At 43.8% G+C, this 23916-nt stretch overlaps 2 protein-coding genes across 3 annotated transcripts; one reads left to right on the top strand and one right to left on the bottom strand.

Annotated features, from left to right (window-relative positions):
• Nucleotides 1-1467: 1467 nt before the first annotated feature.
• Nucleotides 1468-6794, bottom strand: LOC147139266 (pre-B-cell leukemia transcription factor 1-like). The gene is made up of 8 exons (XM_086047830.1): nt 6593-6794; nt 5540-5613; nt 4817-5046; nt 4396-4586; nt 4099-4234; nt 3465-3618; nt 3200-3294; nt 1468-2994 (listed from the first exon to the last, which is right to left on the bottom strand). The coding sequence occupies exons 1-8, from the start codon at nt 6751-6753 to the stop codon at nt 2962-2964; spliced, it is 1074 nt and encodes a 357-aa protein (XP_085903956.1). The 5' UTR covers nt 6754-6794; the 3' UTR covers nt 1468-2961.
• Nucleotides 6795-11429: 4635 nt separating this feature from the next.
• glulb (glutamate-ammonia ligase (glutamine synthase) b) lies at nt 11430-18297 on the top strand. Of its 2 annotated transcripts, XM_086046834.1 has the most exons (7): nt 11430-11595; nt 12592-12773; nt 14362-14523; nt 15907-16053; nt 16136-16263; nt 16951-17150; nt 17857-18297. In XM_086046834.1, exons 2-7 carry the CDS (start codon nt 12608-12610, stop codon nt 18173-18175), a joined length of 1122 nt encoding a protein of 373 aa, XP_085902960.1. In that variant the 5' UTR covers nt 11430-11595; nt 12592-12607; the 3' UTR covers nt 18176-18297. The 2 variants fall into 2 exon arrangements, with proteins under 2 accessions (XP_085902960.1, XP_085902962.1); XM_086046836.1 differs by lacking the exon at nt 11430-11595 and having other exon boundaries at nt 12437-12773.
• The last annotated feature ends 5619 nt before the right edge of the window (nt 18298-23916 follow it).

Here is a 23916-nt window from a genome sequence, read left to right as displayed (position 1 = left end):
CAGTGAGCGAGTCACGTGACTCCGCCCAGAATCGGGGCGACAGAGGACGCGTGTCGCGCTTGCTTTTTATAATGTCACTCCTGAGTCCTGAACAACAAACCTCCAAGGGTTGGATTTCAACACAGGGTTAAGGTTAAGCCAGGGTAAGGGCTTGGAAATAAGGGTTAGGCTTTTGAAGTAGGATTTCCAAACTAGGGTTTCAAACTAGGGTTACTGTCTCAAAGTAGGCTTTTAAATCAAACCGGTTAGGGTTAAGAAGTAGGGTTTCAAACTAGGGTCAGGGTTTAGTAGTAGGTTTTCAAACTAGGGTTAGAGTTAAGAAGTACGGCGTCAATTTAGGGTTAGGGTTTTGAAATTGGGTTTAAAAACTAGGGTTTGGTTTTAGAAGCAAAATTTCAAACTAGGGTTAGTGTTCAGAAATGGGTTTCAAACTAGGGTCACAGTTAATTAGGGCTTCAATTTAGGGTTTTGAAATTGGGGTTCAAACTAGGGTTACTGTCTCAAAGTAGGCTTTTAAACCCGTGTTTCAAATCAAACCGGTTAGGGTTAAGAAGTACGGCTTCAATTTAGGGTTAAGTAAAATTTCAAACTAGGGTTAGTGTTTGGAAATGGATTTCAAACTAGGGTTAGAGTTAAGTAGGGCTTCAATTTAGGGTTAGGGTTTTGAAATTGGGTTTAAAAACTAGGGTTAGGTTTTAGAAGCAAAATTTCAAACTAGGGTTAGTGTTTAGAAATGGGTTTCAAACTAGGGTTACAGTTCAGTAGGGATTCAGTTTAGGGTTAGGGTTTTGAAATTGGGGTTCAAACTAGGGTTAGGTTTTAGAAGTAAAATTTCAAACTAGGGTTAGTGTTTGGAAATGGGTTTCAAACTAGGGTTAGAGTTAAGTAGGGCTTCAATTTAGGGTTAGGGTTTTGAAATTGGGGTTCAAACTACGGTTAGGATTTTAAAGTAGGGTTTCAATCTGGGGTTAGGGTTGCAATCTGTTTTTAGGGTTGTCAGATGTTGAAATGTACATACTCAGGAGATGAGATTTATGTATATATAATTTGCAGTTTATTAACAATTCTGAAAATGTAAAACAATTTGGCAACAATTTTTTATGCATTAACTCATTTTTACAAAAATGGTGAAAATGCACCAACACTTTCATAGTTACTCACACAATATCTCCCACTCCCTCCCTCTCTTTCATCTAGGGCTATCCCAAACGATTATTTTCCTCCCGATTAATCCATCGGCTATTTTTCCGATTAGTCTAACAATACATTTTTTGACTAATCCAGCAATTTTTGGGTTGACAGTTATTAATTTACAAAACCACTTCTGAACACTTTTTTTTTAATTCTTTGTTTATTAAAGTAAAAGAAAAAAAACTTGAGAATTAGAATGAACACTCACATCTCTTTTAGACAAGCATCATGACATGTGAACATGAATGAGGTTTTCCTCTGTCCATGCATTACAGTGAAACAATGTGGGAGCTCATGTTGAGCAGCCCAAGTATAACTAGACAAAAAATAACTCTTAGATAAAGTCCAAAGAGGAGCACCCTCCACAAATGCAATGGGCCTCATGTCCTGGACAATCATTTTAAGAATACTTTGTGTGCGTTGAGATGCTCTTTCTGGTGTGCATTCTTCTTTTTTTTTTACACCAAACAATATTAAATGTGAAAATATGAAATGAATAAGAATTTCAGCTATCTCAGGCTGGAATCGAACCCTGATCGTCCACGACACAGTCATCTGCTCTAACCACTCAACTATGGTACTTAATAGCATGTAAAGATGTCATCTGCTATACTTGCCACTGTACAGCAGGATTGTACATTTGGTTTGATCCTGAATGTTTGCCGTTAATGTTATACATTAATGGCTACATTATGTCGCCGTCCCTGTGTGACCTGTGTCTTTGCTGCAGTAACACAGAAAATTTCCCCACTGTGGGATCAATAAAGGCCTTCTTATCTTATCTTTTATTGACCACTTGATGGCGCCATAGAGCCAAAATGAAACACCTGATGAAACCTTGAACCATGTGCAAACCAATTGGATACAAAGCTTTATTGCTTCATTTAGCCATCACTAAAGCAGGGTTTAAAGACAGCGTTAGGGTTTGGAGCACTTCAATTTCCTGATGAAAGGTTCAACATAACAGATCTTGACGGCGCGCGAGGTTGCGTGCGCACGCTCGCTTGGTGTTGCTGCGCGATAAGCGGCCGAGTGGCAGCTGCTCAAATCCACGGCGAGCGTGACACGCGCCGGTCACGCCGGCTTACGAGCACCCACGCGCGTGAGAGCAGCACCAACAAACAACAAAGAAGAAAACTTGTGGCTGACATTTCACAACTTGCTTGCTCCGTGCGCGCAACATTCAACTCGTTTATTCACCACATTTTGGGTTTTATTTTTATTTTTTTTCATTTTTTGCTGAAGTCATGTAAAAAAAACAACTTTTTGTTGTTGTTGACTTTTAATTTAAAAAAAGGTACAATAAAACAACATTCGCCAGTTGGAACATTTTTAGCATCGGTGTTGACGTTGCGTCTCCTTCTTCAATCATCAATCGTCGTCTTTGGAACAAAAACAAAAGTTTGTCTTTGCGTCCAAACAAGTGACGCGTCAACGCTAGCTAAGCGGCTAGCAACAGTCGCTACCAATAAGCTAATGAACGTATGGCGCTCGTCTGCGTCACTCTTCAACAAAAACGACTCAAGTCAAGTGTATCTGTAGAGCACAACCACCGCTGCATATAAAGTGCTGCACATGGACCAAAGGTGAACCATACATCAACAAAGATGAAGATAAAAAAAATAAATGAGAAACACTCAAACAAAACCAAGCTCTTTTTCAGATAAAAAAGTGGAACTTTTGCAAGGATAAAATGACAAAATTGCAAGAAAAAATATTTTAGCTGTGACTTTACGAGAACAAAAAAGGAAAATTGCACATTTGTTGCAATCAGGTGCGGTCATGTGATGGTCCCGGAAGGTTCTGGAAGGAAAGACAGCACCAAACGTAAAAAAAAATCAAAATAAAGATAAAAAAAAAAAGCTCTATAAAAAAGATTTTTCGGTGTAAAAAGTTGTAATTGTACAAAATAATTTGAAAAATGATTTTAAAAAATGAAAAAGGTTATAATTTTAGTTTTTACAAGAAAAAACTAAAAAAAACATTTATGGTGAATTCAATTTCATACCTGCGAGTGGACACTAGTTCCCCCCGCTGGCCGGTGATCGCCATTGCCGTTGAGAAATGGGTTGATGGCGAACAGGTCGCTGGCGTCGAAAGCACCTGCGGGGAGACAAAAGACGCCGCGTCGCGACAAAGGCACAACCTCGCCTGCGACTTAGCTCGCTAGCTAGCAGCTACGCTTTAGCATGGAGGAACACACGCAGGCAGGCACACGTTAGACACACTTTGGGAGCGAACTGCTGAGCGAACGTGAGCGCTTCCGGTCTCACCTGCAGGCGAGCGAGCGGCAGGAGAAACGGTGGGGCTCCCCAGCGCCGCCGCCGCGTCGACTGCGGTGCGAGCGGCGTAAACGTTGGCCTCCTCCTGGAACTTGCCGATGTTCTTCTTGTAGCGGATTCGTTTGTTGCCAAACCAGTTGGAGACCTGAGCGCACGCGCCACAAAAGCCAAAAAAAGAGCAGCTGAACGCTCGCCAGGCCCAATCGAAGAAACGTGAAAAAAACACATGGAGAGGAAAAAGGTGCCATATTATCAGGATAAAATGGAGATATGCAGAATTGTGGACGAAATTGTCCAAAAAGTTGTGATTTTTAAAAACTATATTTGAAAATAATTACTGGAAAAATGTCGTAGAAAGTAGAAACACAATGAGAAGAAGAATTCTACTTTTACATTAAAAAGTGTGCGAATTTAGGAGAGGAGGATGGAACAATTATGAGAAAATGACAAAATTGAAGAATGTAGTTGAGTTTGTGCAAATTGTTTTGTCTTTATCTGCAGTCAAATATAAAAAAAAAGGGGGAAATGTATTTGGGGTTTTTAAAAGTCACGGCTCATTGCAAAGCGATGAGCATCTTCGTGCATGGCGTGAAAGGTGTTTGGAGTGAACGCGGCGTCGGCGTACCTGCGAGACGGTGATGTGACACTTTTGGGCCAGCTCCTCCTTGGCGTCCTCGCTGGGGTACGGGTTGCTCAGGTGCGAGTAGAAATACTCGTTGAGGATCTCGGTGGCCTGCTTGTTGAAGTTGCGCCTTTTGCGTCTGCCGGCAAACAAACAAACAAACGTTAGCCAAACACGCTACCGGCAAAAAAACAACAACATACAGATTCAAAGATACACTGTAATGTCGCTTCCTGGTCTGCGTGTGGCATGCAAATGAGGCGCATGCAAAGTTGAGCGAGCGCCGGGTGGGCGGGCGACCTGTCGTGTAGGAATTGCGAGCGGAGGATGATGAGGGCCTGGCAGGTGCTCTGCTTGAGCTGCACGTGAATGGAGGTGAACTTGCGCTGGACGGCGGCCACCATCCCGTCCATCTCTTCGCACGAGACCGGACGCATGCGCGACTGCTCCCGCAGGAGGTTCAGCACGTGCGTCGTGAACTCGCTGCATGCCTGTCCCGCCCACACGCACGCACGCACGCACACCACACCACACCACACCAATATATGGACACGTGTAGACATACTGTATATGTACAGAATATACCATAAGGTTGAAGTTTGAGATAAGAAAGCGGTGTGTGAATGGAAGCCTCATCTCATCATCATCATCATCATCATCATCATCATCCTCATCATCATCCTCATCCTCATCCTGCTGGTTTACAGTTCGCAGTGGTTACCTGCTGGTACTTGTCGAGTTCGGCGCGGTAGATGTGTCGGATCTGCCTCAGCTTATCTCGGTAGTCGCAGCGATCGGCCGAGGGGTCGACGTCGGCGTCGACCCCGCCCTCCGCTGGGGCCCCGCCCTCCTCCGGGTCGGCCGCGCCCTCGGCCAGCAGCATGTTGTCCAGCCGGGCCAGCTGAGCGTCTACCGCCTCGCCCTCGTCGGGGGCCCCGTGCAAGCTCAGCGCTGAAACGCAACAACAACAAAAAGTCCATCGATAATTTTGTCCAAACACGCTTTCCACTTTCTTTATGCGCCCCAATACTTTTGTACAAATTACTGTCAACTTCTCACCGGGGCCACTTAACTTATCTTATAGCTCACCTTAATTGAACTTCCCTTAATTTCACTGAACTTACTTTAGTTATTTTAGATCTTATTTTAGCTTATCTTCCTTTAGTTTAGCTTATCTTACTTCTGGCGCTTAGCCTGTCGATATTACATGAATTTCATTTCGTTTATCTTAGTTTAGTTTAGCTAAACTTAGCTTAGCTTAGCTAGCATGTGGTCTTTGCATGTGGGTGGGACAAAAAGTGACATATCCAGCTGTCAATCAACACAAGCGCTATCGAGTGAGGTTCATTGCAACATCTGGCTAACGAGGCTGCCGTGTGGGGGTGTGCGCGTGCGTGCGTGTGCGTGTGTGTGTGCGTGTATGTGCGTGTGTGTGCACGTGTACCTGTTTGGTCTTTGATGTCACAGAGTACACTGAAGAGTGCAGGCTTCATGCGGTGGCAGTTCAGTGTGTGCTTCCTACAACACACACATGCACATGCACAATTATTCATATTTCATATTTCATATCTAAGACAATAATTGGCCATAAGAAGTGATATTGACACATTACAACATACATGTGCTTCATTGATATTCAATAAATCTCAAAAACGGTTCCCCACATGTATTACTTTTTTTTAGAATAACTACAATATTTCATTTTATTTAATAATGTCCAACAAGGGGTTAGGGTGAAATCTTGTTGGTCTACAATTCACAGTTTGAATTTTGGATGAAACAAAGCACAGTGTGCCTCTTTTTACGAATAATGATCATTTTGATGATGGATGAAAGAAAGTAATAATCAATAAAACTTTTTCAAAGAGTCAAATAGTTAAATCAACGTTTGCTAATACAAATGATGCCATTAAAACTCAATATTGTGACAAAATTGACAAATTTAACCCGAATGAAAGGAAAAGCTAATCAAAAAGGTTAATAAAGAAAAAGCATCATTGCATCTGTTGAGAGAAACTACATGAATACAATTTCATTTATCAATATTTTTGTGTCATGTTTCATGTTAATGACACACGTTCCTGCTCCAACTATACTGCTTAAATATCTTAGTATATCGAATAGTACGTCAGTACATTATTTAGCATACATAAATGTCAAGTTAATCATCTGCTAGTCTTTTTTCACAGTGTAATTTGAATAAACTATTATAAATAAAATACATATAGTATGCCAAGCTAATCAACGACTCAACATGACAACTTTGTTTTTTGTAATAAAGTACAGGTATTTCAAAGTCAACTTAAACATTCTCTTGACATTTGGATACAATCTAATTTAATTTGCGCATAAACACGAAACACATTCAGATAAGTTTTTGGGGAAAAAAAATCATTCTGTTGAGGTGAGGAAGTCTGCAAAATACATTTCAAACATTATAATTCTGATGACTTTGTGGCTATGTGTGCGTGCGTGCGTGCGTGCCCGTTCTGGTCACCTGGCCTGCGCGTGCTCGAGACTTTGCCGAGTGACGTCAATGACGTGTTGCAAGACGTCAGCGTTGTTGTCGTCCGTCTTCCCGCCATCGTCGCGGTCTCTTCCGGGCGCGGCCACGGCGACCCCCGCGTGCGCGCGCACGTGCCGCGGATACTCGTTCATCGCCACGCCGGTGCCTTCGAACAACAAGGAGAAAGCGCGCCTTTATTTCCCGCGCTCAGTCGGTCCCCGCGCTTTTTGTCCGCGACGGCTGCCAGGCTCCGCCCACGCCGCACAATGAGGCGGAGCCGCTGAACTTTAGGAGCGGGGACGTCACAGGCCAGGTCCCGCTACCTACCCCGTGATGACGACACCTTGACACGTCATCAGTGGATACCCCGCTTTGATTCCATCGGGCCAAATATGCTAATGTGGCTCTCGTGCTAATGACTACTTCAAGTATGCAAATGAGGCTGAGGACAAGCAATCGTGGACATATGCTAATAAGGCTGATGACCAGCCTCCAAATGGCATATGCTAATGAGGCTCGGTCCAATGAGAGGTTGTTCCAGAGCCACATAGCATTATTCAAATGAGGCACTCTCGTTACAATCTTTAATTGGCAGGCTGGGCCTGAGCTTCATTAGCATATTTCAATGAGGGGTTCCTTGAGTCTTGCCTGATTCCAATAAGTATATTTTGCTGGCACTTTCATGAAGTACTTTTTATCAAACACTTTTTACAGGTAACAAATACTTTGGACAAGTACATATTCCCTCCTTTGATTGAAATATTTATCAATCATTATTAAAGATTTAAAATTGTGAGGGACACTTGAAGTCTTTCAATTGGTTTTATCTAGAAAAAAAAACACAAAGTAATTTCTGAAATAAAATATTAATTCTTCAAATATGTAAATGTTGTATTTCGATTGACAAATACATTCCAAGTATTTTCATTGAATTGATGTAACTATTTTGATTCATTTCGCATTTTATAAACGCAGGAACAAATGGTAATTATTGATGCAAAATGTCTTTTTGTTGTTGTATTTGTGAATAAATCATTTCTGATCGTAAGCATGAACAATGTCTTGTCAGGATGTAAGCATAAAAGTCTCATTTGATTGGCAGCTGTTGTCATGTCCAAAAACATTTGCATTTCCATTGGTCCGAACGCTCGTTCACTAAAATGCTTCACAATGTTGTCCACGATAATCGATCATTTTTCAGTTGCATCATTAATCTGCAGCCGATAGCCGACTGGACGTGAGGCTGCTTAATGAGGGAGATGATTGACAGCTCGACAGTGCGCGGTAAGGTGAGAGGAGGGGGGTGACGGGGAGGGGGGGGGGGGGATGCATGGGCACACAATGGCGCATGCCGGCAAGTTTCCAGACGTGCAGATTAAGATGCAAACGCCGCGCCGAATCTCTCGACAACATCAACGGCAGGCAGGCAGGCAGGCAGGAAGGAAGGAAGGAAGGAAGGAAGGAAGGAAGGAAGGAAGGAAGGAAGGAAGGAAGGAAGGCAGGCAGGAAGGCAGGCAGGAAGGCAGAGGAAGTCGTGCACGTTTTGTGGTCGGGCTTCAAAAGGAAAAGTTTGCCGTGACAAAGTCGATCGGCGGCACCGCGCCAAGGGAAGAAAGCGGCCTGCAAACGGCCCCCCAGTGGGGGAAGCGGAACCAATGACTCTTGATTGGACAGGGTCGCGACCTTGCGTTGCGGGCGGGCGGGCGGGCGTGCCGTGACGTTACATAACCGACTCCACCAATCGCGTCCAGAGTGACACTCAATCGCACGTGTGCATATACACGCCTTTCTTTTTTCATGTGGTTGCAGGGTGCACGAAGGAGGGTCTGAAAATAACAAGTTGAAAAGAAAATCAACTCAAAGAAGAGCATGGTGACATACTTTGGATTGCATCAGAAATGTTTGAAAATGTCAAAGTGGTGACGGTCCAATTAGGCGCAAGACAAATCGGAGCGGAACAAGTGATGAAATGCCCCGCGTGCACGTGACAAAAGGACCAGATGATGAAAGGCGCTCAACCAAACAACTTGTCTCCTTCTTCTTCTTTTTCTTCTTCTTCTTCTTCTCATTCTCCTTCATTCTTCTTTTTGTCGCCGCAGTCAAAGTCTGGGGACCCGTCCACCCCTGTCTGTCCATCATCTAGTCCAGCACATTCTCAAGGAAAAAAAAAAAGCTAAATTGAATCAAAGTCTTGCTATTTGAAGACCTGTGTACGTGAGTTGTTTTTTCCACCCTCCTTTTTCAAATACTACATTGAAATAGGTGCGCAAGGACGACTGCAATATGTTGTTGCTTGCGATGGCAATTAGCAATCCGTTTGAAAGCGCAATGATCGAAAAGGGGATCAAGGCCGGCTCGGTTAGCGACGGTATGACGCAACAGCGAGTTTCTTGTTGACGTTTTTACAATTGGAATTCACTTGCGGCGTTCCCTCCCCAGACAAAGAAGAAGCAAACACTTGTAACGTTTGTCACGTTTCTGGACGAGGTCACAACGCGAACAAGCACTTCAAGAAACAACAAATCGTCAGCAACATCAAACCGATGGACAGCAAAATCTTTTGCCTGTTTTTTGTTTTTTTTTTCTAGTCTAGTCTTCTTTCTGTCATTGTCAGTTGCACCAGTAATAGAAAACGCGCTCGGTTCACCGGAACGGTGCAAGCGCGGTCTACCCAAGTCGGCAAAACTCGACTTGCCCAAATCAAGATGCGCCCGTTTTGACGCCGAGCGCGCGCGTGCACGTGCGCCCGTCTACCAAAACAGTTCGTCGGACGTTATGCTAAGCTAGTTAGCGCTCGCTCACTCAAAAGAAGAATGTCGGCCAACGGCACGTGAACTCAACAACAACGTGGCCTCACTTGATGGCCTCACGTGACTTGTCAACATTTTTCGGGGGGCGATTTCGTCAGCTTTCACAAAGCGCCTCGATCGTTGTCCTCATTCCACGCACGCGCGTGTGTTACAGTTTAATTAAATGCCATCCAGTGATTGAAAAGTTTCAATTAAAGAGCTTTAATTGAAAGAGCAGCTTTTAAATGTTCTATTATAAATTCAATTACTTCAACATTTATCATAATAATTGCAATCATCGTGACAATGACGTTCGCCCCCGACCCCAACCCCGCCCCCCATGCATTTAGCGACACACACATGCACACGCGCGACTAGCGTGTCCCCCTTTCGCCCTGGGATGTTGAAATGATTGGACAAAAAAAATACAAATAAATCCAACATCCAAACAGAGAGCCAAAAGAAAAAAAATGATGGAGCAATTATTAGAATTTGGGGGGAAATGCAGTTCTGACTTTGGGAGTATGTTGGACGCAAACATGTCCAAGGTGAACAATTGTAATTGGAAAAAAAGTGCTTTCATGACCTGCAAGTGTTTGACTTGGCCTGCTCCACTTGGAAAGTTTGTTAATTGGCTCCCCAAGAAGAAGAAGAAGAGGAAGAAATTGGTCGCTAACGAGGTCGAGCGGCAAATTAACTGGCATGTTTTGCTGCTCCTTGACTTTCAATTAAGCGAGCGCAAAGTCACAAACGAGACAAATTAGCGCTTTGGCCTGAGACGTCCCACGATGCGTGTTGCTATGGCGACACTCTCGCCACGTCACCGCCTACTTTTCATTTCACTACCATTCAAAGCGACGTCACAATGCTTCAATTATCAGTATGATTTTTTTTTCACGATGATCCTTTTGATATGTCTCATTTCTCCATTTTCTACAACAAATGAATGCAACTGCTTTTTTAAAACATGTGCATAAAACCTCCTATCCGGTCACGTGTCATGACTCGCTGGAGTGCCAATAAAGCTTTTCCGAATGATTCTTTTTTTTTTGCAGATTGGCTGATGTCAAGACCTTGATTTCTCATCTGTTCTTGAATGTCAGACTCATGGCATTTCGTTGCTGCTTTTTGAGATCGTTTGACCCACTTTATTTTGTCCAACAGGTTCCATTTGGGTGATTTCTGGATTCACCGGGTCTGGAGGTAATCGGACCGGGCTACGCTCAAGTGAAAATGAAGTGAAAAAGGTGATTAGGCACAGTAAAGTCATGAATTAACAAGGGGGCAAGTACTTTTCCGCACAGGCTCAGGTAGCTGTGACTAGCTCCTCCCCCAAATAAGTCACCATTTCAAAACTACTTTTTACGTTTACTCATAGGTTATCTTTGTCTGTTTAGGTTGACGATCTTAAACATAAAAGTGGGAAAACTGCAAAAAAAAAACCCAAAAAACAAAAAACTATATCGAATGGGGCAACTGGCATTGTATAGACACGACAAGTCACGTCGATCCTTTCAATTAAGCTCCATTCGATGTTCCATTCAAATTCAATTCTGTTTATAATCTGCTGCTGGTGACGCCATCGACTGAAAAAGCAAATACAAACAAACAAACATTAAGTTACAGGTCAAGCAGAATACAAGACTGTAGAAAGAAATAGAAAAATGGATGCAGTTCGAAAAACCAGGAGTGGAATAACGGCGCCCTCTTGTGGCAGATAACGTCAGTCACGGAGCAGTCCCACACGCCGATGATACATAAATAAATAATCATAATCAATCAATCAATCAATATAATGAAAATTGTGCCCATCATCCAACCATTAATTTGTGACGTCGGTGTCCAGCGGCTACGCCATGACGTCACACGCGTGTGTATGCATGCGGTGCCGCGAAGCCGAACTAAAGCAGGCGGTGACGTCACCACGGCCCGACGGACTGGTCCACAGGCCGGCGTGCGCGTGACGTCACCGTCAGTTTCCCTTGGCAAGACAATCTGAATGTGGAATTGCAATTATTTGGATGATTCTCGTTATTATTCCTCACATGATCCTGATGGCCGTGTGGAGCACAAACGAGACACTTTGCAAGCTCAGCTGAATGTTTGAAGTCAAGTTGGACTGAAGTGGCGCCTTGGCCAACTCAGAGCAACCTTGCACGTGCAGGACGTTTGCGTCGCACGTGGAATCTTCCAGCAGCTCCATGGGTGAGCGGACAACCGGCTCATTTGCATATTGCCATATACACACCAGCAGCTGAGATATATATATATATATATATATATATATATATATATATATATATATATATATATATATATATATATATATATATATTCACATTTATCATGTAATCGTCGTTTATTCTCTCATATACTTCTCGTATGTCAGCGCATACTGGAGCTCTCATATAGTGTCATCTCCTTGCACATGAGCTAACTTCTCATGTCATCTTCTCATCTACTGTAACCGTCAATCACTTTATGGATTCATGTCTCACATGCGGTCTTTTTTTTTTTTTTTTTTTTTTAAATAAAAGCACTAAATTAAAATTTTGTTGTTGTTGTTACACATTAGCCTCCTACGCTTATGTGTGTTTAGTCCACTGAAAACCTGTATAAGGCAAGCCCAACGCGCCATGACGTCGGCATTGCAGTTGATCCGTAATCATAAAAAAAAAAAAAAAAAAAAAAGATTCTAATCATCAAACGACTGGGACGTGGCGACGGCTCATTTTGTCCACCAGGTGTCGTCGTTCGAGCACCGATGCGTGTCGTCTGGATTTGGTTGTAAAATTTGAACCGGAAAAGCCGAACACGTTCGCTCATTCATTAAAACGTTGCCAAGGACAACGCAAGCGTGCACGTGCCATGAGCGCGTCGCTGACGTGCGGCGAGATGACCAAACAACTTCACGTGACGCACACAAAGCCGATCAATGAGCGTTTGAGTTGATTGATGGATTTTGCGTGTCACGTGTGGCCAATCAGAGGCGGCGAGCTCCAGTACAAAAAGGCGCGCGAGCCGCGGCCAGGCAAGGATGGGGCACAGCTGAGAGCCGCGCAACAACGCTCGTTCACCCCCACCGCCTCATCTTTATCTTCATCTTCATCTTGCGCTCCTCTTCCTCTTCTTCTTCCTCCTTTTCTTCCTCTCCTCTTCCTCCTCCTCCTCCTCCTCCTCGTCGTCGTGTCGGTGGCGCAGGTCGCAAGTTGTGAGCATGTCGGTGTCAGAGAGCGCCAAGCTGAACAAGCTGCTCAAGCAGCAGTACGTGGCCCTCCCGCAGGGAGACCAGGTCCAGGCCACGTACGTCTGGATCGACGGCTCGGGAGAAGGTGTGCGCTCCAAGACCCGCACCCTGGACTCTGAACTCAAAAGCGTCCAAGGTCAGTCGCCCCCTTGCACAGCCCACCAACTTCATTTTAAATGCGGGACCTCACACATGTGACAAACACGTCATACGTGACGTGCTGCATGGAGTCACAAGAAAATCACTTTCATGTTATCAACACGCAATCAACGCGATACGTGAATGCTTCATTTGGAATGATCTTTCCACGCAATCATTGATTTCATGAGCACGCAATTGCATCAACAATACTAAAGGTGCGACCATTAAGCCACGACTAATCGATGATCAAATTGACCGATCAACATTTTTGACCCTCGATGAATTGCTTCGTGACCTCGTTTAATTGAAAATGGTCCAAATCCTGGGAATTGGCGCCGTAAATGTTCTCTGATGATTCGAGCAGTCCTTCTCGGTGAGCTCAGGCTGATCCTCTTTTGTGTTTTTTCCAAACCTTTCGCAAAACAACAATCCGCATTTTGCCCGTTGTCTTTTCTTGTCTTATGGCCCAGTAACGAAATCAGAATGAATTTGTACGTTTTCTGCACTGTCAGTTTGAAATAATGCCCTTTTTGGAATCATGGGATTAAAATGACAAGAAAATGAACAACAAATTCATCGATCATTAAGTTAATCGTTAGTTGCAGCCCTAAAAAGAAATTCTAAGATGCATGTTGAATATGTAATTACATTAGTTTTATCAACATGTACTTGAATTGATGCAGGTTAAACGCAGTCGCATTTGTTTGAAGTTTGTAATTACATTGTTTTATGTAATCAATTAAAATTGTACTTATGTTAATGTTATAAATGACTAATTAATCATATGTAATTTTTAAAAATTGAAATCTTTATTTCCAATTGGAGCAGGGAAATCAAAATCAACCTACCTCCCCACAAAAATAAAGTTCAATTACAACATGCAAAAGGACTTTATACATTTGTAATGAAGTTAAGTTACGAACATGTCATTACAGTCATGTTGTAAGACATATAGAAATATTTAACTATACAAATGTACCAAAGCACTAATTACATTGATGTGATAAACATAATATGGATGTTATGAATTTGTGACCACGTTATGAGTGTGCAATTACTTTGTATTACTAACATGTACTTTGATTGTTTAAATTTGTCATTAATTTTCTAAATGCAGTGAGACTAACTAGTAAATTCTTTTAATTTTCCAACATAGTAATTTAAACTCAAATTTACATTACATCATCATAGCCAACCATGTTATAATTTTGTAACCATATTAATGTGTAAACATACAATTATTTTCATCTTTTGAATGCATAATTGTATTGATGTAATAAATATGTACTTACATATTTACATTGCGTTAATGTAATAAACATGTAAGTTTTAAAAATGTAACTACATTGATGTCATAATGTATAAAAAACAACAACCTCTAATTAAATTGGCAATATGAATAATATTGTTATTAATTTGTAATGACTTTGTTACAACATGTAATGACAGGCATGCTGTGAATCTAACGAGATTGATGTGACATCCATATGATAAACACACAATACAGTAGATGTCATAACAACACGTCATTAGAGTCACGTGATGACCTACGTTGCTTGAACATGATTGACGTGTGTCGTCAGATGTTCCCGAGTGGAACTTTGATGGTTCGAGCACATACCAGTCCGAAGGCTCCAACAGCGACATGTTCTTGATCCCGGTCGCCATGTTTCGGGACCCTTTCACGAAAGACCCCAACAAGCTGGTCCTGTGCGAGGTGCTCAAGTACAACAAACAACCCGCAGGTACGTTCACGGACAACGGATTGCACCGGCGTGACATATAAAACATGCAGGATACCGGCCCACCCCTGTTCTAGTCCCAAGAGAAGCACTAGTCTCAAGACAGAAGGTTGGAGTCTTGAGGGACAGTACTAGTTAGTCCCGAGATAAGGTTTTGTAATGACAGAAATGCTAGTCCCAAGAGAGAAGGTTCTACTCTGCCCTTGCTATTCGATCCCCTGATAATCTAGTCCCCGTAGGGTGCCCATTGCGTCGTTCGTGATCAACCAGTAGCTCGCGAAGGCCGGCCGAAGAAGGGAATGTGGGGCAGCATTTTTGGGCCATAGATAAAAAAACCAAAAAAAAACCATGAAGGCCGAGTACCCGTACCGACATAACTGATGTTCACTAGGAGGCGTGCGCACTGCTCGCTATCAGCAGCTCGTGTCCGGACTCCATCCCTGGCTGATTCCATGCAGCGCAATAAGACGTAAGGACAGAAAATGTACACTAGCTGTATTGTGCAATATGGGTTCATGCACTTATGCAAGGTACACTAATAGTTATTGTACAAATAAAACAAACATTTCAAAGTCTATTTTTAAATCAATCAAAAAAGTAGGTAGATCCCTGATCTGGATGAGCAGTCATGAAACCTGTCAATCAACACAGTAGAATCGGAACGCTCTCAAAGATGCATCAGAAGATGCCTCGAGTCCAGAGAGAAGGCTGCAGTCCAGAGAGAAAGTTCTAATTTTGAGATAAGGCTCTATTCCTGTTGCTAATGTTCTAGTCCCAAGAGAAGTGCTTGTCCCGAGAAGAGAAGCTTCTAGTTGCATGAGAAGGCTCCGGTCTTCAGAGATGCTACTATAGCTGAGAGAAGTCCTGGTCCCAAGAGAAAAGCCTCTGATTCCAAGAGATGGTACTACAGTATTCCCAAGAGAAGTTCTAGTCTAGAGGAAAGAGTCCATTGAAAGAAAGAGTCTAGTCCTAAACGGGGTTGTAGTCCCCAGATACGGTACTAGATCCGAGAGAGATGCTCATCCCAAGAGAGCAGGTTTGGCTCCTGACAGAATGGTCTTCTACTCTTTACTTCTCCTCTTGTCGTCCCATCTTGTCATCTGTCCAAGCTGCCTCAAAAAATGCAAAGAGGTGATCTACAGTGGAGCGATTTTCACCTGCGCTAAAGCAACAAAAGCTTTATCTGCCTTTTATCCAGCAAATTTTGCTGGAAAAGTGTCCAGTCTGTGATTTATATTGAAATGATTGCCATGTGTTTGTCGAATGTGGGTGACTTTCTTGTGAATGTTTGTCATTTTCTGTGGCCTCATGTTCATTTGTTGGGCCGGAACAAGAAGAAAGAAAAATGTTCGTGGCGATTCTTCATTGACAGCTCTTATCCCTCAGACACCAATCTTCGAGACAGGTGTCGTCGCATCATGAGCTTGGTGGAGAACGAGCATCCCTGGTTCGGGATGGAGCAGGAGTACACGCTGCTGGGCACCGACAGACACCCATTTGGATGGCCTCGCAACGGCTTCCCGGGACCCCAAGGTGAGCCACCCTCTGACTGCCGCCTGACCTCCTCCGACCAACCCCTCGCTCCCTCGCGGTGAACCAACTTTGCTCCCCTCAGGTCCCTACTACTGCGGCGTGGGTGCCGACAAAGCGTACGGACGAGATGTGGTGGAGGCTCACTACCGAGCCTGTTTGTACGCCGGTGTGAAAATCTGCGGCACTAATGCAGAGGTCATGCCAGCACAGGTACTGCCTGTGTGTGAGGAGGGTGATGAGAATGTTTGAGGCAAGCGCCCAATGGGTGGGGATGGGATCCTGCTCTGAATGGAGGAGTTCAAGTATCACAGGGTCTTGAAAAACGGTGCAAGGGGATTGGTGCCAGTCTGTCATGGTAAAGACGGAGCTGAGCCCAGAGTCCGAGCTCTCATTTTAGGGGTAAACCTCTCCTTAAGCTCCGCCTAAGGCCACGAGCTGTGGGTCGAGACCGGAAGAACAAGATCATGGATGCAAACGGCCGAAATAGATTTCTTCCACAGGCTGTCTGGGCCCTCCTTTCAGATAGGGTAAGACACTTGCTCATCCGCATAGTAGAGAGGATTCCTATGAGGCGGCTTAGGCGTCCGCTGAGGATAGTCATGGATGCTTCCCCATTGAGGTGCTCCGGGCGGGTACGTCGTAAGAGATGGGAGGCCCCGGGGAAGACCCAAGACACACTGGGCCTACAAAGTCTCCAGGTTGACTAGGCCTTTCTAGGCAGGTTGCTGTCACTGTGATCCAACTCCGGATAAGCGAAAGAATTTGGATGGACGAATTTTTCATCCCCATTTTTTTTTTTTTTTTAATACTACTAAAATGTATAAATGAGAATGAATTGTTGAATGACTTCTAGAATGTAAACTACATGGTCACCGTTGTGTTGTGCTTCATTTGCAGTGGGAGTTCCAGGTGGGGCCTTGCGAGGGTATCATTATGGGCGACCATCTGTGGATGGCTCGTTACATCCTACATCGAGTGTGTGAAGACTTCGGCTTGATTGCGTCCTTTGACCCAAAGCCCATCCCAGGAAACTGGAACGGAGCTGGGTGCCACACCAACTTCAGCACCCAGGACATGAGGCAGGAAGGAGGACTCAAGTGAGTAACGCACACAATCACACACACTTGGAACTACAACCTCTTCTCGGCACGAGAGTAACTCAGGACTTGAACCTACGCTCAGAACAATTAAAACTACTTCCCCGGGGATTAGATCATTCGCTTGTGAAGCGAACCTTCTCTCTGGACTTCAATCTTCTCTCCGGAGTACAACGTCTCTTTTGACAAGTACCTTCTCGCAAGACTAGAACATTCACTTGGGACTAAAACTTCCTGGGACTATAACCTACTATCGGGTGCAGACCATTTTTTCAAGACTTGCGAGTCAAGACTGGCACCTTCTTCTTGGAACTAGAACTTCTCTTTTGATCAGTACTTTTACTTGGGACTAGAATTGTCTCAGAGGACAAGAACACTGACTTGGGACATGGACATTCTCTCTTGACTACAGGCTTTTTTAACTAGGGACTAGCACTTCTCTTGGGACAAGATACTTCTCTTGACTAGAACCTTTACTGTGAATAAGAATGTACCCTAGGCAAGAATCTTCTTTCAGGACTAGGCCATTCTCTGGGGAGTAGATCCTTCCCTTGGGGCAAGAGCCCTACCTCAGGACTAGACTTGGAAGTAGAAACCTCGCTTGGGACTGATCCATTCTCTGTGGACTAGGACCTCCTCTCTTCAGTTACGAATCTGATTTAAAATGATGAATTTTGTTGTTTTTTCTTCTAAATTTTGCGCTTAGGGTGATCGAGGCAGCCATAGAGCGTCTGGCCAAGCGTCACCACTACCACATCCGCGCCTATGACCCCAAAGGTGGTCTAGACAATGCCCGGCGCCTGACTGGTCACCACGAGACCTCCAACATTGACCAGTTCTCTGCCTGCGTGGCCAACCGTGGCTCCAGCATCCGTATCCCACGGGCCGTGGGTGAGGACAAAAAGGGCTACTTTGAGGACCGACGCCCGTCTGCCAACTGCGATCCATACATCGTCACCGAGGCCCTGGTGCGAACCTGCCTGTTGAAGGAGGAGGGGGAGGAGCCTGCAGATTACAGCCAATGATGTGACACCCCGGCTAAACATGTGACCCATCAGTGACTGTTGTGATTAGACGTATTCTTTCTTATTTACTGCCTTTTATATTTTTACTGGCTTCTGTTCTTTAATAAACTTGACGTCTCCAGTTTGAGGCTTTTTGATTCACAGGTCACGTGATTGCTCTTCTAGATTAGCATTGCACAGCATAATGGAAACTTTTGGGGGCAGAACTTTCTCTCAGGACAAGAAACTTCTCTTGGCACTAGGACAGTGGGCTAGTACTTTTCCTCAAGTCTCCAACCTCTCTTGAGACCAGAACTTGCCTTGTGACTAAAACCGTCCCTTGGCACTAGTGCCTACTTTTAGAATGAGATACTTCTCTCAGGATAAGAAATAGATACTGCTCTAGCATATAACCTCGGGACTAACTGTTGACGCCCTCATTGGTCATGTGACACACCGTGACTTTTCTATCGTTATACTTCTTTCTTCTTTGCCAAATTTACCAGATTGCGTTCTCATTCACTGCCATGGCCGGTCAACTGCAATTCAACTGTTCACTGCCATCGACGTGGAGAAGATCTTTCAACGGGTTGGCGAGGAGGATTGCCTGTAAACAACTGATGACGAATCGATCCTTGTAGATGGTGGCACTCTGGGATCTGATCTGAGCTCAGCACACCTTATGAGTAGAAGATAAGATTAGGGGGTGAGTTGGCTTTGTCTGGCCGTTATGAGGGAGAGAAATGACAACACATTGGAAGTTGGACAAGTTTACTCACCTATATACGTGTGGCGAAAACAGAATACGTGTCGTGATAGGTCGTCAAAAGAGTATATCACAACGGTGAGGGAAAAAGGATGCAGTTGAACAGCATGTAAAAAACGCTGAGTCAGCATTGTGTCTCCTAATTGCATATGTGTAAATAAATTCAATTCAAAACCCTTTCTCAGTCTTGTTTTTATTCTAAAATTTGAGGTGCCACAAACAGCTCAGTTTCGCCGCTTTTTGGTCAGGGTTAAGGTTATACAGACGACACAAAATCTTATTTCAGCAAGTGACAAAAACATTTAGAAAGCTGAAAAACAACGCTAGGTTGAAACTAACGTTCAAATAAAAAAGGCAATATCTATGTGCCAGGTGTTGCACATTGGCACTTGCTACACATATTGCGGTGACCAAAAAAGAAAACATTGTCGTTTAAATGTGACACGCACCAAAATCTTCAAATTCAGAACTACATTTGAAAAACAAACACACTAAAATAAAAGCACATTGAAATGAAACACTAATCATTTAAAGACACACATCCAGAGCCGAAAGATGAAAGAGCCTCGTGAATTTGGAGCCGCGGGTTGCACACCGCTGGTGTGAATGATAGAGGCCTAATGTAGGCCTAATGTACATTAGCAATAGCAGAACAAAGCCAGATGATTCAACGTAGTCGAGGAGCTTTTGGCTGAATAGACTGGCGTGCTAACGTAGGTTGTGGCCAACGGCAGTTGCCTCCATCCACATGCTAATGTCGGCGGCGGTGGTTGGCATGAGCTCCACGTGAGTGTATAACAAGCGACATGCGGCCTGGCGTCCAGTTAGAATCCAAACGCGCTAACAAGTGAAGACAATCGGCGTCTTTGTGTGGGGCTGCGGGGCCTGTTAGCTTGCTAAGTGGAGCGCACATGCTACGCAGATGACTGCTGATGTTCTGACGGTCGTGGTCGCGTCAGGTGAGCCGAGTGAGCATTGCTGCGCTAGCGCAGCACGTGGCTACGATCAGCAAATCAAAAGCTTAGGAGAAAAAAAAAAAATGAAATATATAGCTTTTTGTTCGTTCAATCAAAAATGTAACAAACGTTTTGAGTAACAACACTTCACACTTTTTGTTTAAAGTGCAAAAAAAGCTCAATGAAAATGTGTCACCCTATTTAAAATTGTTAATCATTTCAAATGTTAAAAGATATCACACTAGTGTTTTTTTTCTGCTACCAAGCTTATCTGTATTTTTTTATCCACAAATGAACACCCATAAATAGAGCAGTCTACTATCATTTTTTTCATTCGTCTCATTTAAAAAAAAATTCAATTTGTAAATAAATGTTTATTTTACAAGAAGTCAAACATGTTTTTCTTCGTTCACGTTGATGCTTACCACATTTTGATCTGTAACATATTGAATTGGCTTTAGCATGTTCCCTAAAGACAAGAAGATTTTCTGCAAGGGTAGAAATAATCTGGACACCTCAGGGGTGGCTTTATTACATGACATGACATTATATCCTGACAGCAACAGGCTGATCTGTTGTTAGCCACAAGTCAGCTACATTAGCATGCTGACTTATCTAGCTGCTCTTCGTCACTGGCTCCAGGGTGGAGGTCACGTGACGCTTGGCTTTGTTCAGCTGATGAACACTGATCAATCGGTCAGCGCTTGAGTGTGTCAAACTCAACAAACGCAATCAACAGCACAACACAATGACTGTTCTTAATGCTTTGACCTTCTAGTAGAGCTGGGTTATATGAGGAACAGCCGCCAATGCACTTTTACAAGCAATAAAAATGAGCTTTCAGTTACATGAACAACGCGCATAACACACAGTAGGACTATCCAATTTGTGGGCACATCTTTCCCAGGCACAGCGCCGGGATTTTTCTTCTCTTGAGACGTTGCATGATTTCTGTTTGGCACAAACGCTGCTTTCGGCACGTTTGACCGTGCTGATCAAACGTGTACTAAGTGTAACCGTAACGCGCAAGTAACCGCACCAACAGACATGGGGCACAGCTGCAGCGCAAACACGGAAACAGGAATTGCATTGGAACAGAATGGCTACTTGGGAACTTTTGAATGTTTTTAAACTTAAAAGACTTTTAAGAGGCTTCGATTTGTTGACAAGTCTTTGCATGGCCTGGCCCCGGCCGGCGTAGCTCTAATATGAGCTGAGCTGGGCACGGCCCAGCCGCCACCGCGTTCCATCCTGCATATTTAAATCGAGCACGTGGTCCCGGTCCATCCCTCGTCGGAGACGGCCAAATGGCGCCCAGACCGTAACCTTCACATCACAAGCAGGCGCCGCACGAGCAGACACGCCGCCAAACAAAGAAAAAATATCAAACAAAAACAACAGACGTACACGCACGCAGAGCGTGGTGATCAGTGAAATCAAAACAATATGGGCCACATGTCATTACGTCTGTGTTTTGTTTGTTACCTTACTCGGCCGCATCTCGGGAGTGTGTCTAAACTAAAATGATGAAGGAAGCAATTATGTCAAATATCTCGCCTTAAAGTTGAAGTTAAACGCCCCCAAAATGACTTGGAATAATATGTTCTACGTTCCTCCACTCGTCTGTAAACAATGCATTGTGATTAATATTACGTGTGCGGAATACGAGTAAAGCAGCAAAATGCAGCTATTTTTAAGATATCTCGGGGATGGCCGTTTTTGTCACTTTGTTGACTGAAAATGACATCACTGTTGCTCGGGGCTCAGCTAACGACCAATCGCGGCCGACCTGTTTTCTAAAGCTGAGCCATGATTGGTCATTAGCTCAGCCTTGAGCAACTGTGATGTCGTTTTGGTTCGACGGAAAGTGACAAAAGATGGACAAGAACGGCTGGATTTTACTACTAACACAAATGTAATAGTCATCACAATGCTGTGATTAAACTAGTGGAGCTACATAGAACATAACACGGTATAGATTTTTGGGGGGTTGACCTCCTCTTCAAACGTGGCAATTTTTTCAATGTGGAAAATACTTCGCACTTTGTTGTTGAAGGAGGAGGGTTTGGGGGCCGGGGGGAGGGGCAGTCATTCATATGCACAAGTGCATACAGAATTCCAACTTTACTGCATTTGGCTGAGGGCAGTGTTCGAATTTAAAAATGGTGCGAATAAAATAAAAATAATAGTTGGCAATGTGTGAATAGGAAATTCAACACTATTCTGTGAATTTTTGTACTAAGATGGATCGGTTTGAAACGGCTGAGAAATGTGGAACTAGTTAACGCCATCTGCGGTTTTCTTCCCGAGCAAAGCTTGCTGCAGCCAACGAGTGGGAAACATGGCTTGGCATCTGCGCACATCAACAGAATTAACAATGTGCATCTTTGCTGAGGCTGGTCAAGTTTGGACACGGTTTTTGTTTTTACTAAATATTGATTGTGAACTGCACCACTTAAGTTGCACGAATGATAAATGTCTTTCTGTAGTAGCGATGCTTTCTAGCGGAAGTCACACATGCTTCGACTCAACGTGTGAAGCACCTTTGTGCATCTGGCTCGGACACCTCTGAGAGTGATTTTGTCTTGACAGGCTGGTGCACATGCTCTCATCAAAACAAAGCTGCAAGCTTTTTGCTGAAAATGGGTCACTTTCAAGATGGGAAGGACTTTTACAGTCACGTTCAACACCCAGAGATGAGTCTGCATGTTTGATTCTGCAGTTGCACAACACATGCACGCGAACGCGCACATGCTTATACAAGTTCGCACCACAGTTGCATAAGGTTTTCTACTTGGGGCTTTTTTCGCGTGCGTAGTTAATGACTATAATATGTAACTTTATTGTTGTTGTGAAACGCACCCAGTGAATTTCCACAGCAACTTCTTCAGATGACTGCAGAAGCCAACAGCGACATGCGGTGGACGTTGATGCTCATTGCACCACATCCGCAACGTAGTCACTTTTGTTTTTACAAAAAATAAAATTAAGTTTGTTTGCATATGAAAAATCCGTTTTTGAGGTTAATGTGGGAATGTCATGATACTAACTGACCATGATTCAAAGTGTCGTGATCCCATTATGTCTACATTGCCGTTTGTTTTCTCTCATAAAATCATCATGTAAATTTGACACAGCACAGAGAAGAATGTTGTTCTAAACATCTAAACAACCCTGCCATATTTGAATAACTGATAAAAATGACCACGTATGTAAAATGACGCTTTAAATTGCTGAAAAGTCAAACCATTGTCTCCACTCTGTGGAATGTTGTCGTCATCATGGAATACAGTATGACGTTACTGTCTAATGTTAGCAATGTATAGATAACGTCATTTTCATGACTCATCAAGAATCATGATGGCTTGCGGGTGGATTTGTCCTGCAATGGAACAAAAGTCTTTTTGGCCACTAACATTCTCGCCACTTGGTCGACATTAGCGCACATCTGGCACATTCTGCCGTTCTTGGGTTTTGTGAGATCGCGGTAGAACGCGGCGACGGCTCCGATTAGGGCCCCGATTAGGGCCCCAGTGTTAATGGCTGTGACTCTTTGCAGGGTCAGAGTTGGAGCCGTATCGCCATTGAAATATTTCACTCCGCCTTTTTGAAATGTAATGACATGTTTGCAACACACGCCGCAAAAAGGTTTAGAAGGGAATCTCCACGTCATGAGTGGCAGGTGTGTGAATTGACAGGAACTGAGCTTTTTGGCCATTTAGAAAAACTTAGAACAAGTCAAAGCCGTTGTCGTTCTCACTTATGAGACAACGCGGCACAATTTCAAATAGAAAACTGAACACTTTCATGGTTTCATTTCTGCCAGATAATTAAAGCACGAGACAGTTGACTACTCACCACTGGTGGGCGTGGCCAGACGACTGCATGTGACCAAGCGCCACCTCCTATTGGTCCACTTTGGTCCGCTGATGACAACAGCGTCTTCCGCTGCTCTGAAAAGACTAAGCAGAGTCACTTCGAAAGGACGTTTGCAATGGCGAGCGAAAGAACGAGGAAAAAAGGAGAGGATGCGCCAGCAG

This window comes from Filicampus tigris, chromosome 12 (assembly GCF_054856515.1).
Source record: "Filicampus tigris isolate MCC_2025a chromosome 12, RoL_Ftig_1.0, whole genome shotgun sequence".
NCBI classification, from domain to species: Eukaryota; Metazoa; Chordata; class Actinopteri; order Syngnathiformes; family Syngnathidae; genus Filicampus; species Filicampus tigris.
The sequence above is the reverse complement of the archived record's forward strand: the minus strand, read 5'-3'. Positions and strand labels throughout refer to the sequence as shown.